This window comes from Rhinolophus ferrumequinum, chromosome 14, assembly GCF_004115265.2.
Source record: "Rhinolophus ferrumequinum isolate MPI-CBG mRhiFer1 chromosome 14, mRhiFer1_v1.p, whole genome shotgun sequence".
NCBI classification, from domain to species: Eukaryota; Metazoa; Chordata; class Mammalia; order Chiroptera; family Rhinolophidae; genus Rhinolophus; species Rhinolophus ferrumequinum.
Genome location: NC_046297.1, coordinates 43,217,489 through 43,232,600, shown reverse-complemented (window position 1 = coordinate 43,232,600; position 15,112 = coordinate 43,217,489). Strand labels below are relative to the sequence as shown.

At 42.8% G+C, this 15,112-nt stretch overlaps 1 protein-coding gene across 3 annotated transcripts in view; it reads right to left on the bottom strand.

The window, feature by feature from the left end:
* GRHL2 (grainyhead like transcription factor 2) overlaps window positions 1-15,112 on the bottom strand; it is a 154,566-nt gene that overhangs the window by 16,610 nt on the left and 122,844 nt on the right. For 2 of the 3 annotated variants that reach the window (XM_033126706.1, XM_033126704.1), the window contains exons 13-14: window positions 8,284-8,378; window positions 4,134-4,219 (exon numbers count right to left, since the gene is read on the bottom strand). In XM_033126706.1, coding sequence (XP_032982597.1) covers window positions 4,134-4,219; window positions 8,284-8,378 — 181 coding nt within the window. The remainder of the gene's footprint in view (window positions 1-4,133; window positions 4,220-8,283; window positions 8,379-15,112) is intronic. The other variant, XM_033126705.1, reaches the window with a different exon arrangement.

The following is a 15,112-nucleotide window of genomic DNA, read 5'->3' as shown; positions in this document are numbered from 1 at the left end:
CACACTTTGCACAAGGCACACTTTTATACTTGGAGTTGTGAGGTCTGCTGTCCTTGGAAGACTATGGGTGCCTTCCTCGGCGAAGAGAGCATTTGGCCTTCCCACACCACCGATGAAGGATACGGGAGGTAGCCTAGACGCAGGCCAATTCCGAAACCCACAGGGTTGGGGCTGTGCACACAGAATGGCCTACAGGGCCATTCCCCTGCTCAAAACTATTTTTGTAGGAACTGTGGCCCGAAAAATGTATACTCGGGGGGGGCTATCCCATTCTGTGTGAATATGCACATAGGACCTTAGGGCAAAATCAGACCCTAAATACCAGTTCCCAGCCAGGGTACACACCAGGTAGTGGCCCCCAAACTTTAGCGTGCTTTGAGGTCAACCAAGGAGCTTGTTACCAGTGCTGACTCCTGGGCCTACCCCAGAGAGCCTGACTCGGAAGGTCAAGTGTGGGGCTCTGGGATGGCACCATTGAAAAGTACCTTAGGAGAGTCCAGTGTCATCGCCCACTTAGAGAAACAACATCCCAGGGCCACAGTACATGCCGGGTCCACGATGAGTGGGGCATTGTGTTTTTACAGGAAGCCATTTTCAACCAGTGACAGGGTTCAAAGCGATGGCTCGAGGTTAAGTACAATTTCCCTTGATTAAACGGATTTCCTTAAAGGTTAGGGATTTTTTTTTTTAATGTACCTTTTGGTTGTTAAAAAATATAAAACCCCACACGCGATGATACGACTTTTAAAATAGAAGTGATAACAAAGCATGGAGGTTAGGGTCACACTGCCTTCTTGTTTTGAGGCTTTGTTTAAAGTGGGACCTTGGGGACTATGGAGCGTAAAGATCATTTTTTGGGAGCAGCTTTCTGTGTCTGGGCTCCGGAGGGGAACTCCCCATACAACCTCCAGAGCTGCAGACCCAGTTACCTACACAGCTTCCACAGCTCCGTGTCTCCTCTGAAATGCCAAGTTAGAGGGAAATTAGATAATGGATCATGAGCTAAAATAACTTTTCATCTTTTGGACAATGTCTATAAGAAGCTGATTATTTACATATTCAAAATCTGAAGAAAAAAAAGGAAATCTTCACTCTGTGACTTTTCAAACTCTAATTCCTACTCAAAATAATGGTTTAAGTAACAAAAGCTCAACTTTATCTGGTACTTAGGAATCAAGCAGAGAGTTTTACATCTGTAGTGTCTCATTTTATCCCCACAACAACCCTGTGAGGTAGGTATTATTGTTATTTCCATTTTAAGAATGAAAAAGAGATTGAGAAGCTTGTCCAGCTGGTACGAGGCACGGTCAGTAAATGAACACAGGTTTCTGAGCCCTGACTCCAAATGCTGACTTTCTAGGCTACACTGTCTCTACCTGTGTGCATTGGTGTCGGGATGGTAAAATGTCAGACACTGGTGAGGTGCTGGTCCTCAGAGAACCCACTCCCCAGAGAGAGCCCTTTCTAACCCCACTCAGGTCCCCAATAAACTTAGGGTACAATTAACAATGTTCTTCACAATTCTGCCTTCTCACTTCACAGTGTACTTAAGTCTTCACTGAAGTACCATAGAACCTGTTGTCTTTCATGGCTGCCCCCAAATTCCAAGGGCTGGTAGTGTCAGTCCTTCGGAATTCACCAGACCACATCACCTGGAAATCCCAAAAAACTTTTCTGGCCCTGCTTTCCCGTCTGCACAACAAGGAGATAGCCTGTGTTAGTGCTTTAATAAAACTTTTCTTTCCAGGTTTAATGAAGGAGTGATGAAGTCACAATTGCTCTAAGGAATCTGACTAGAGCCAGCGTGGGGAACCTGATCTTTCCATGGCTTACAAGGTCAAAAGACAGGATGCATTACTTTACCCTTGGCCCCAGCGAAGCAGAGCAAGGAAGGTGTAATGAGCTCTACTGAGAGGAATCAAAAGCCCGGTCCTGCTGTGGTGGGGAGTGTAGGCAGAGGTTACTTGCAGTTGCTTGGGTGGGAGTGACGGTGATTTAACCCCACGATGGTCCAGCTACAGAACCCTGGTAGAAATGGCCAGAAGTCACAGAAGGGAAAGACACCGAGGAAAAGGATGTAATTCCTGGGGTAGGCCCAGGAATCAGCACTGGTAACAAGCTCCTTGGTGGACCTTGAAGCATGCTAAAGTTTGGGGGCCACTACCTGGTGTGTACCTTGGCTGGGAACTGGTGTTAGGGTCTGATTCACAGCTTCATGCATCAGTTCAGAATTGGTCTAGATCAGTGGTTCTCATACTTGACTGATCTCAGAGTACTTGAGGAGCTTGTTAAAAACACAGAATCCTGATCCTCTACCACCACGCCAGCTCTAATTCAGCAGAACCAGAATCTGGAGTTGAAGATGCATTTCAAACAACTGCTTAGTTAACTTTCATATTCACCACTGTCCTAGGTACCTCAGTTTCAGAAACATGATCTCAGAGGCCAGGTTGAGGTTATGAAATAAAGGACCCCAGAGAGGTCTACATATTTTATAGGCTTCTTTAGCTCATAAATCTACCTCTGGCAATTTTAGGGTCATTTAAAAAATCCTGGTTCACTTGAAGAGATATGGATCATGTTTTTGTTGTGTTCATTTCTATTTTGTCTTTCCTCCAGGCACAGTAGATCCAGGAACAATTAACTCCATTGCAATGCAGAATCCTGTAGGATAGAAAGGATTCCCATGGCCTCCGTCAGGGTTGGAGGGGGGGCTCGGTCCTCGATGCCATACTCAGAGCTGCCTAGGGACTTGGTAATGATGCTGCCACCGGGGGAAACGGGGAAGCTGCACTGGTAACAAGCTCACACGTCTGTTTCGTTTTTAAATTTTAGATGAACAATGAATAATTATTTTTTACATATCATACTATTTGCCATTTTTACCATTTTAAAGTGTACACTTCAGTGGCATTTAGTACATTCGCAGTGTTGTGCAACCACCAGGACTATCTAGTTCCAGAACATTTCATCACCCTAAATAGAAATGCAGTCACTTCTCCTTACCCCTTCACCCAGTTCCTCTGCTTTCTATCTCTGTGGTTTGCCCATTCTTGATATTTCATATCAATTGAATCAAACAATATGTGATGTTTGGTGTCTGGCTAGCAATTCCACTCCTTGGTATACACCCAAAAGAATTGAAAACTGTTCAAACAAAAACTTGAATGTGAATGTTCACAGCAATACTGTTGACAATAGCAGATGGTGGGCAAATCCAAATGTCTATCAACTGATGAATGGAAAAACAAAATGCGGTCTATACACATAACGGGGTATTACTCAACCATAAAAAAAGAATAAAATACTGACTGTGCCACACATGGATGAAACTCAAAAACATGCTGAAATGTGTCTGATAGAAACCAGCCACAAAAGACAATGGTTCCACTTATAGGCACTATATATAATACATTTTAACATTTTACTACATAACCCAAGATGCTGTTTTTAATGAAGTCGTTTGCAGACCTGTTGTCTCTATCATTATTAAAAAAACCCTGGATCTTCTACAACACACATGTACAGAAAAAAAAAGAAAGAAAAAGTGGGAGGGAGTTAGAAATTATATTTAAAATAGAGTTATATTAAAATCATATTCAGTTCAATAATATATGGATAAAATATAAAGTAACTTTTCCTGAGCCCAGGTAGGGTAATGCTAGATTAAATTGGGGATGAGAAGGGAGAAAGGAATTTACAATCCTACTTCAGAATTCTGCAGTATTGTTTTTTTCTTAACCAAAAGAGATAATATTTTTATTTTGGATTACACTATCATAGTTAGCAAGGCACTTCCTAATTGTTTTTGTTCCATGCATATTTGGAAATTAAACATATCTAATTTGGTTCCATGCAAAAAGACAGCTGGAAACTCACAATTTAACCTTCCTCTATGGCGTTTTACTCTGATTAGCCTTAAACTGACAGGGAATTGGCAGGTTTTCAAAGTTTTCTTCTCCTTAAAATGCTAATAAGCCCTGACAGTATGGAGATCAGTATCTCCGTAATCTTCGCTTTTTCTTTGTAAAGCTCATTCCGGAGCCATCTCAAAGGCTGCATTTTAGTAAATGGATTCCAGCTCAGGAGAACAGAAGCAGGTTCCTGGAGGTTGAAAGGGGTTCATAGCTTACCGCTTCCATTAGGCCCTTCACTGTGGGAGATTTCAACATCAAGGCGTCAAACACATCGTCAGTCTCCTTCCTCACATACAAAAGCACTGAAAGACAAAGGGGTGGAAAGCAGTGACTGAGGAGCCCACACAACCCAGCGGCTGCCATGGGAGACTGCTTCCTGTCACACAGGAAGACTGACAACATCTACTAATAAGCCTTGGACCCCTGGCCCTGACGCCACCCTACAAGGGTGATGAAGCACCTCCACAGACGACCTGTGGCTAGGGACTGTTAAGGAACACTTCAACGACATCAACTGACAATTGGGTAACACCTAAATGTGTAAAATGCTTTCACACATTGTTCACATTTGAATTTCTCAAAGTGGGTATAGGATCTCTTTATGACATCTCTTTCTGTGACCTCTGTCTTCTATTTATTTATTTGATCATTCAACAAGTATTACGGAATGCCCATCTGGGCCCCTAGGTCCCACGCTGTGGGTGGGAGCTGAGGTTGCAGCCATGGGTGATGACACAGTCTACCCTTAAGGAGTGCAAAGTCCACTTAGAAAGGCAGGCGTTCATCACATAAGCAGACAACTAGACAGAGTCATAAGAGCTATAAAGGAAAAAGACAGGAGAGAGTGCTTGTAGGAGCTTGGGCTTTTCAGAGGGGTGGGGAGGGTGGGGCTTCCAGAAGTTACCTTGAAGGAGAGATCTGAGTTACAAAGAAAGGGTGCATTGGCATCAGCGCAGGCCAGGGAGGTGGAGAGGGCAGGGAGACAGACGACAGGGAGAGCAAAGTCCAGTAGACAGAGCAACATGTGCAAAGGCCCGGGAGGGAGACGGGGCATTTCAGAGGCAAGGTGATAAGACTACAACAAGTCTGGCTTTGACCTCAGTTCAGCCTGCTGCGGGACCCTGGTCATTTAACTTCTCCAAGCTCTGATTTTCTCTGTGAAACAGGGGTAAACATACTATCTGCATCATAGGGCTGCTGTGAGGGTTAAACGAAATAACTGCCACGTGGGATGCTTAGCTCAGGGCCTGGTGCGCACCAGGCACCCATTCCTCAATCAGTGGATGCGATTCTGAAGCAATTGTGGTTCTAGTGCCCTCAGTGAGGGTGAATGCAGCTTTTGGTTCATTTCCCCGGAACATAACTTTCTGAATTTGACAATGCGCAGAAAATGAGAGATGGCGGGCACCCCAGGTGTCATTAGAGAGGTGAAGACACTCCGCCATTGCACACCCTTCCTTATAGCAACTGCACTGGGGCTTAGCTCCCAGAAAGAACTGGGAACTGCCATTCAGATGTAATCCTCTGGCCCCAGGGAGCTGACCGCCCTTTCTCTCTCCCAGTGACATGGCTTCTGGTTCTTCCTTCAGAGGGAAGGAAGGGGACCAAGACTGAAGCCCGTGCACCTGGTCACTACAGACAACATGCACAGGGCAAAAGGCCTGGTGAGCCTGGATCCCGACTACAGTCAGATACCAATGGAGCTACAATCACCACCAAGCTGAAGGAATGAAGCTGGAGCTGGGAAACGAAATCAGCTCTAACCCCAACTCCCACATCTTCTCCCCCTCCTCCTCAAACCCCAAGGAATTCATTAAAGCTGCTGCTTTATAAAGGCGAAGTCTACGTGGGTGCACACGGGTTCTGCCTGTATTTTCTTTCTGCAGCCAGCAGATGCTCAGTTTGTGTAATACACACACACAGAGACACGCACACACGTATTGCAGTTCCTTCTCTTTACCCAGTATAAAAACAAAATACCAATTAAATAATAGACTGAATGTGTCTCCAAACATTGCCAAATTTAGTCCTTGGAGGAGAATGTTTTATAGCCTCCATTTCAGCTAAAATGATCTAGTGACCTAATGGCATTATAAAAGGACTCAATGTTAAGAGTACAATGAGGACAATTAAACCATAGGACCTCGATTACAACTAGACGAGAATAATTAAAGTTAAAAAAATAAAGAAAAAAGAAAGAACCCTCACTAGTGGCTGTTACAGATGGACACTCTGTAACACAGCCCTCAGCAGAAAAATGTAACTTCCAGCAGTCTGATCCTAAGGAAACCTCCAACCTTGTCCTATTAAAAAGAGTACTGATTCCATGGGATTTACAAATATCCTTTTAAAATTATTTCTTTGAAATAGTACGGCTGCTCCTCTAGCTGCGGTGTCACTGGAAAGGGTTAAAGGTGTTTGGTGGCACGTTGATGGGCTGTGGGAGAAACCCCCACAAGCCAGTGCCACCCTTCTCCTGCTGGGCTTGTTGGCAGCCACACCGGGCATGCTAGGCTCACAGCACAGCCCCACCTCGTGCCCAGGGAGTCGGCTTCGGTTAACTGTGTGTCTGTGGCCGAGCACTCACTAAGAATCACTTCTCACAAGCATCACTCCGCTGCCTGCCGGTAGCAGTCACAGCTGGTATCACAACCGTGCTGCATTCCAGACATCCTCTAGGCAAAGGCCGGCAGCCAGAGGGGCAGCCCCAAGGGGCTCCGAGGGAGCTGCCCTGAGAGTGGCTACGAAGCAAAACAACACATAATGGCACTGGTGATAATTATGCTTATTTTCTCTCCTAGAGAAACTTCTAACAAATCAACAATAGGAACCGTCACTGACCCTGGTTCTTCTTGCCTGTCAAAGGCCAGCTCAGACCGGGAGCTCTAGGCAAGGGGCTCAGACACACCACTGTCTTTTTCCAAAGAAAAGCCACTCCCGGGAAAACATTTTTCTCTATTGCTGGGAGGTTGCAGCGCCCTCGTGTGTCTCTAGGCTTTAGATCTTTCAAAGGCCATAGACTTGCTTTTCATCACAGCTCAATAGAATTCCTAGTGGCAATTTTTGTGCCGACTTCACCATCTCAAAATAATCTGAAAAACACAACCTTTGGACGAGCCAGCACACACTAAATATGGATGAAAGCTACAATTAATTTTGCTTGTGTGATTCTTTGATTTCCATAGCTCTGCTCTCATTTTGAACTATGAGATGCAAAGCCATGCAGGAATGGAGATCAAAATGCAGTCTAATATTTGATGGTGAGCCTGTGATGTCAGAAAGTCTTTTAAAGGTTTAAATGTTGCTAATGTAATTAACACTACCCAAACATTCATGATGTCTGCATTCTGAAACACTAATTAATTATTCACAATTATGATAATCTACATAAGTAGATTTAGGTCTAATAATAAAACTGGTAATTATGATAGGGAACACAAGTGCTTACTATGTACCAGGCACGAGTTAAGTGTTTCACAATCACTCACCAGACTCTGTTAAGTAGGTACTCTTGTCACCCCCACTCTACAAATGAGGACTCCAAGGAGCAGATGACCTTTCCAAGGTCATTCAACTCTACATGGCTGAGGGAGGCTACAGAGGTGACCTCTTGATCATTATGTAAATCCCATTTCAACAAAAACTAAAGTTTCTCAATAACAAAAATCTCAAGCCTGTGCAGACGGTGAATGTATCTAGCATGGTAACCTGATTCATTAAAAGTCTAGTATTGTATAAATCGAAGATCTCTGTAAGCTTTCGGTGTTGGCTACAGCAGGATATGGGGGGGACTGCCATCCCTCCACACTTTCCTCTTATTCTGAGGAAGGACAGCGGGTCGTGTACAGCATTCAATGCTGAGAAGACACTGACACGCTCACACTTTGTTTCCTATTCTCTTGGTGATGTGGAATAAGACCCCTACTGAGAGAAAATGAGTAAATTGTGATGTCACAGAAAGCTGGTTCACTTATTTGTGTGAGACTAATCGCGTGCCTCTATTGAACGAGTCTCAATTGCTGGTGGTTATGAGATGTTATTGTCAGACACACACAGCAAGAGTTTTTTAACCTTATATCTCACTGCTGATGAGTCAGTATATTCATTACATTTCTCCCAAGACAAAGGAAAGAACCAGTGCCCAGAAAGGATAAACGTTTGCTAACCGTGTTTTAAAAGACCGGGTTTAAAGTAAAGGAAAAGACTGCGAACTTCCTGTGTCCATAAAACATCCCCAGGCCAACACGAAAGCACAGGGGACTGGACTGGGCTGTGTGCTCTTCTTGGTGAAACACCCTCCCCTACCACGCTGATGGGGGGCTGGGTTACTTCAGCAATGCAAGTGGGGTGCCCCAACGGGAGATACCTCGCTTCATCCCTTCTTCTTTCATCTGCTTGGAAGGTGCTGGACCAAACTCCTCTTCCATGGGCCTGAACATCCGCTTCACAAGGACACTGCTGCTGGAAAAGATGAGCAGAAAGAATTAAGCAAAGCAGGCAGGCTGCCAGAACAAAGCTTCTTGTGTGGATCAGTCCCTATCTTTTTCCTTCGTTTATACCATCCCTGGTTCTCCACAACCTCCTTCTGACCCCCTGCAGGTCCCAAGTCATTGCTGTCTGGGGCAGAACACACAGGCAGTCTCTTCAGAGCATGGACCTGAAGACGTACTGCTCATCGCTAAATATGGATCCACACAGGCAAAGCCTCTGGGTTTTACTCACTGTGTCCTGCATCCAAACCCTCTTCCTACTCAGAAGATGAGGTGTGGGGAGTAGCAGGAGTGAGCCCTGGTGTCTGTGTGATCTCCAAATTACATCAGCCCCTCCCATCTAGCTATGGCCTGGGGGTCCAGCGCTCTCTTGCCAGCCCTGAGGGCACAGTGGGGACCTGTGGAAATGGCGTGGGTCTGCCTCATTGGTTCTCAATTATGAGGTTGGCTGGACTTCCGGCTGTTCTATGGCTCTATCTGGTTGGAGCAGATGAGACTGTAGTGGTGGAAGTTCCCTAGAGACCCAGACCTCAGCTGCCCAGCCTTTCCTCCCCATTGGGAGAAGGTTTCAGGCCCCCTTCCTGGGAGCCCATGACGCAGAGGCCCTGCATGTCCCCAGGTCAGCCACTTCTGATGGTTCTGCATTTCCTCCCAAAGTTCCCATTGTTTCTGGGCACTCTAAGGATGTGGAGGACTGTTCAACAGGAACAAAATATGGGAAAATAGACTGTCTTCAAAGAAAAATCATGGATGTTGAGTGTTACAGACTCTGTGATCCAGCCAGGGCAAGGACCAATCTTACCCCAATTTCAGTGATGATCAAACTAAAGCTCAGTGTACTGTCTTATGCAGGGTGATACAGCTCATCAGTGAAACAGCCTTTTCAGAGAACCCAACTTTGTGGGACAACCTCATGATAAAGGTACCACTAAATCTGAGATGAGTGAGGATATAAGAAACGACATTAAGAGTCAGCATTCTCTTACTTTATTCCTCAGTACGTCAAACTATGTAAATAACTAAAGGGAAAACTCAAACCAAAGTCCCAGGTGAAAGTGGTAATAAGTTTCTAGGTCACTGTTCCCTCTGTCTTCCCCTCACTACCTTACAGTAAAAGGAGGTCAGGCTATTCTGTCATGTCTCGGAACTGGGGTGACCATGACCTTCCTTAGGAGCAGAAGATAAAAACACCTTCACACAGCCATCAGTGACCGGCAGGTTAGCAACGGGTAAACAGCCTGAAATATCACCAGACACTCTTTCATGCGGTGTGAGGGTTCCTAAATCAGTGATTTTCTTTTTCTCACCAAGCAAGTTTTATTTACATTTTTCCAATTCTGTTGACTTTTGATGGCACCCCATTCTGAGCCGTGACAAAATGTGGCATTAAAATAACATCTCGGATAAACCACATTTCTCTTGGGAGTTCCAAAATGCTTTTTCACTCTTTCAAATGTATAAATTGACTCCCAGTAGGAAGTCAATAAGTTTGTGTGGTCTTAATTCAACTGTTAAAACATTTATTTTCAAAACAAAGGCAAGAAAGGAGGAGCAGATACCACCGCCTCATTTGACAGATGAAAAGAGCATGAATTTCAAGTCTCCGGATGCCTTGTCCAACTAATTTGATTATACCAGAAAGGAACTAAAGAACAAGGAGAAGGTGCTTTTTCTGATATCAATCTCCATCCCTCTGGCACAATGTGTGACAATACGTGTATGTGGAGTGACTCCAGGCCCAGCAGCACATGAAATCATGTGCTGAAGGATCAATCTCAGGGAAAGCAAGTGCCTGAAGCATAAACAAAGAGCTGCTGCTTAGAAAAAAGTTTCACCAGTTTCAAAAGTTTCAAAGTTTAGCTGTTTCACCAGAAAACAAAGTGGGCAAGTATTCAGGTCTGAAGCCTGGGTCTCTGGCCAGATCTGGGAGCGGTAATGCTGCACCCTGTCTCCCAGGCTGAACCGCACGAGGCTGAGGGAGGAGGTGCCTAAATAAAGTGCAGACAGAAGTTAGTTGCAGGCACCATGGAGACATAGTTTATCTCTCATAACTCTGCTGATGGCTTATGTAGGCTAAGTACCATGTATGTCCTAAATAAACTGACGTCCCTCTCCCGTTTGCCTCAGAAAAGAGAAGGTCCTCTTACAGTCAAGTCCTCACGAAATCTCTCACTTTATGGAGTAGGATCTTAATTAATTTATTTCTAATAACAAATTGCTCTTTGGGGGAAGAACCCATCATCCCCAAATGACTTTAATCAATACTAGTTCAGTAAAAAACAAAGAAACAAAAACCTAAGCAACAAACAAAACTCATATATAGATTTAGTAATGATTACTATCGTTAAGAGCTCAAAATTGTAAGTAAGAAATGACTAGGTCTGTAGGCCCCAGACGGATTATTTTAAGAGGAAATACAGATATTTTTATTCTTGGCTAAGATGTTGTAGCTTGTGGTAAATCAATGTTTTGGACAGGAATAATGTGAAAAATTGCATGTAATTAAAAAAAAATCTAAATGAAGGTATTTTGGAGACAGCTGAAGAGTCAGCCAGAACTTGAGGAGTTGAGATTTCAGAAAAGAGAATTGTAGAAAGATGAGCTGATAATCAGTGAGCCACTTTTCCTCTCAAAGCATTTGCCAATTCTTGACTGGCAGTAGAGGATGATAATCCCACACAGGCACATACCCAAGGGCAAAAAACTTTGCATTAGGTTTGGGCAATCTCATGGTGCTAGAGGAAGAGAAAACGGTGTTTAGAGCTACAAAGGGATCCAGGACTTAAGGTCAAACTTCCATAGAGTAAGGAAGCACGGAGAAGTGAGCCAGGCACTCTGCAGTATTCCTTCTGAGGTATTTGTGAAGTTCTTACGCTGCACAGAACAAAAGAATGAGAAGTTAAGCAGAAAGCCCTTGAAAATCATAGAGGAGGTTTTGGAGTCTTCCCATGCTAAGAAAACAAAAATAACATCTCAGGCCTCAACAAGGAAGAAGGACCATAGAAAATCCCTCAGAGCTATAGTCTAGGAGTTAGGATAAACTACCGTGTTTCCTCGAAAATAAGACCTAGCCGGACAATCAGCTCTAATGAGTCTTTTGGAGCAAAAATTAAGGCCCGGTATTGTATTATATTACATTACATTACATTATATAAGACCCGGTCTTATATTAATTTTTGCTCCAAAAGACGCATTAGAGCTGATTGTCCAGCTAGGTCTTATTTTCGGGAAAACACGGTAGAGGTAGTCTATGGCTAAAACAAACTGCAGCCCAGCTTTGGGTCAGTTCTGCCCTGATTCAGTTCTAGTCATCTGCACTCACTCCAGAAGACGAGGAAAACGTTCACAAGAGAAAAAGATGGTCATCCAGAGTCTCCTTAATTGTCTCATCATTGTTCATCATTCAATCAATGTTTATCAAATACACTAATAAACAGGACCAAGGGGAAAATACACAATAGACACAGACCCACAGATAACACAGTTATAGCACAATTATTTGAGTTATCAGATTTTAACTTAAAAATAATTGTGATTACTGTGTTCATGTAAATAATAAGACATGTAAGAACTAGAATCTATAAAATAAATAGATCAATTAAGTGGAAATCTAGCCTAGAACTAAAAAGTGAAATAATTTAAATTAAGAAATTAATAGATGAGTTTAACAGTAGATTGGATCCAGCAGAAGAATTTGAAAGTTGGATCAATAGGAAATATCCAGATTGAAGCCTGGTGAACAAAGGGGATGGAAATTTCAGAAAAGAACATAAAAAAACATAGGAGCACAATAAAAAGGTTGAATATACATTTAAACTCTAAAAGTAGTAAAAAAGAGAGGAGAGAAGCCCTATTTGAAGAGATAACAGCCAAGAATGTTCTAAAACTGATAAAAGATCAACCCAGAGATTCAATAAATGCTATAAAATACCACATAGAGAAAAAAATGCAAATAAAACCCAGATATAGGAACATATAGTAAAAATTCTGAAAACCTAAGAGAAAGAGAAATTTTAAAAAGCAGCCTCTCCAAAAACTAAAAAGGAAAGAAGGAAGGAAGGAAGAAAGGAAAAAAGGAAGGAAGGGATTTAAAGTAGCAAAAATAAGACAGCTGACTTCTCAACAGAAATGATGAAAACCAAAACTGAAAGAAAGTAACTGCCAACCTGAAATTGCTAGCAAAAACATCCTACAAAAGTGATCACAAAATAAAAATATTTACAACAATGAGAAAATTCTCTGCCAAAAAGTTCCAAAACAAAAGAAATACTAAGCAAAGTTCTTCAGACAGTAAGAAAAAGATTCCAAAGAGAAACAGAAATAAAGAAAGGAATGAAGAGCAAAAGAAGGGGTAAATATACGTTAAATTTATAAAAGGAGGTAAAGCTCGGTTTTAAAAACCTTAAGTTTATATCTTCCAATTTGCAAAATGGCAAACTAGTATGCAAGCAAGAATAATTGGTACTAATGGAAGAAACTGATGAAAATCTATGACTATGAGAAATGGTATAAATGATTTTCATTTCCTTACATATTTTTAAAACTTCCCTTGCATATGTGGTACAGATTTGGATATTATGGGGTGGGTTTTTAAATGCAATATCGAATGTAAAACATAAAAATATATCAATTGAAAAGAAGGTGTGCATGTTATCTCAAAATAAAAAGTTTAATTAAAAACAAAATTTAAAAATAGAAGGAAAGGGGCCGGCCAGTGGCTCAGGCGGTTGGAGCTCCGTGCTCCTAACTCCAAAGGCTGTCGGTTCGATTCCCACATGGGCCAGTGGGCTCTCAACCACAAGGTTGCCGGTTCAATTCCTCGACTCCCTCAAGGGATGGTGGGCTCCGCCCCCAGCAACTAAGATTAGAACACGGCACCTTGAGCTGAGCTGCCGCTGAGCTCCTGGATGGCTCAGTTGGTTGGAGCGGTCCTCTCAACCACAGGGTTGCCAGTTCAATTCCTCGACTCCTGCAAGGGATGGTGGGCTGCGCCCCCTGCAACTAATAACGGCAACTGGACCTGGAGCTGAGTGGCGCCCTCCACAACTAAGACTGTGAAAGGACAAACATCTTGACTTGGAAAAAAGTCCTGGAAGTACACACTGTTCCCCAATAAAGTCCTGTTCCCCTTCCCCAATAAAATCTTTAAAAAAAAAAGAAAAAAATGGAAGGCAACATTATGGCAGTCACTTATGGAACTATTTCTAATATTATCAGAATCAATATTTGTGGCTTTGGATAAATTTCTGAGGACAATCTCATATATATGAATTTTAAAAGTGATATATTGCAACTTTGATGGTAGTGAAGAATTGTCCTAACAAACAGTGCGAGACAACAAAAATAAACTTTAGTGATGAGAAAGACGCTGAGATGAATTGTGAAGAATTTGAATAAAAGTGTGTCGTAAAACAGGTATTTCTAAATGATATGTTCTTCTTTAAATGTGTGTGTAAATAAATTAACAAAGCAAGTATCAGTAGACCAGTGACACTTTTGGCTATATCCATAAAGATTTATGTATTCAAGTTGGCCTAAAGCTTTAATTTATATTTTCAACTTCTCTTTGGGAAACTGGGGATATCTCACTATATTTGTAATCATCTTATATTCAAGTATATGTGGTAAAACATAGCCCACCATACCTACATTTCATGGTTTGCCTAGCATCCCTGAGAACCAAAGAAAAGTGCTTGGTTCTCTGGGAAATTGCTCCTTTAAGAGAAATAGCGCAGAATTCTAGAAACATTTTGTTTTGTGCTATGAACATAGGATGATGACTTTTTAGGTTTAATAATAGGTTGATTGAATGCACTCACTGGTGATTGGTTAATAATTTCTAACTTCACCAAAGGGTATTGAATTCTAGCCGCAGTGTTGGCTTCCATGGAAGATGAACATCAAGAACTGCCTCTTTTTCTCAGCAACACAGTAACCAAGTTCATGGTTTGGTTTGGCAGCATCTATAGGATCCTCTCTACTGTAAGAGCAAAGGCAGGGTTTCTGCTGGAGTCACTCAGCCTGATGAGTGAAGTCACTTTGGAGAGCTGACTCTGAACTGGGATGGAACCAGTCTATGGGGTTGCCCTTCCCAACTTTGCCTTCTTCTGGCATTTGTTTTCCTAAAGTCTCAGCCTTTGAGGAAGTTACACAAGGTGGCTCCAAGGTGTGCCTTTGAGAAGAAGCAAGGAGATAAGAGTAGCTCTTGGAGAGAGGTCTGAGGGTCGCAAGCAGCATCCCATGGTGATGGCAGGATCTTGGACGGAAACCACTGCCCTCCAAACACAGGGATGGACGCCCAAACTCACCAAGGATTCTCATGCCCCAAATGTATTGCAGAAGCCACAGAGCTTAAAGTGACCTCACAGTAGGCTGGCCAGGGGGGCACCTCAGTGAGGATCACTGTGGACAGAGGATCAAGACAGGAAGGGTTTCCTAGGAACTAGAGGTTAGATATAGAAGGAGACCAGACCCCCAGAAATAATGGAAATAGAATTTCTCACTGTGCATGACATTTGCCTGGCAATTTACATACTGTTTCAGGATGTTTAAAGCCCTTCTCTCTTCCCCGTAAGAGCCATTCATGAATCTCTGGTTAAGGGCCCATGCTCTACAGAAAATTTTTTCTGTTTGGCTTATTCTTTCCATTCTTCTTCACATCCCTCTCTTCCATTTCTCAATTAAATATCAATTATTCAGGGTCTG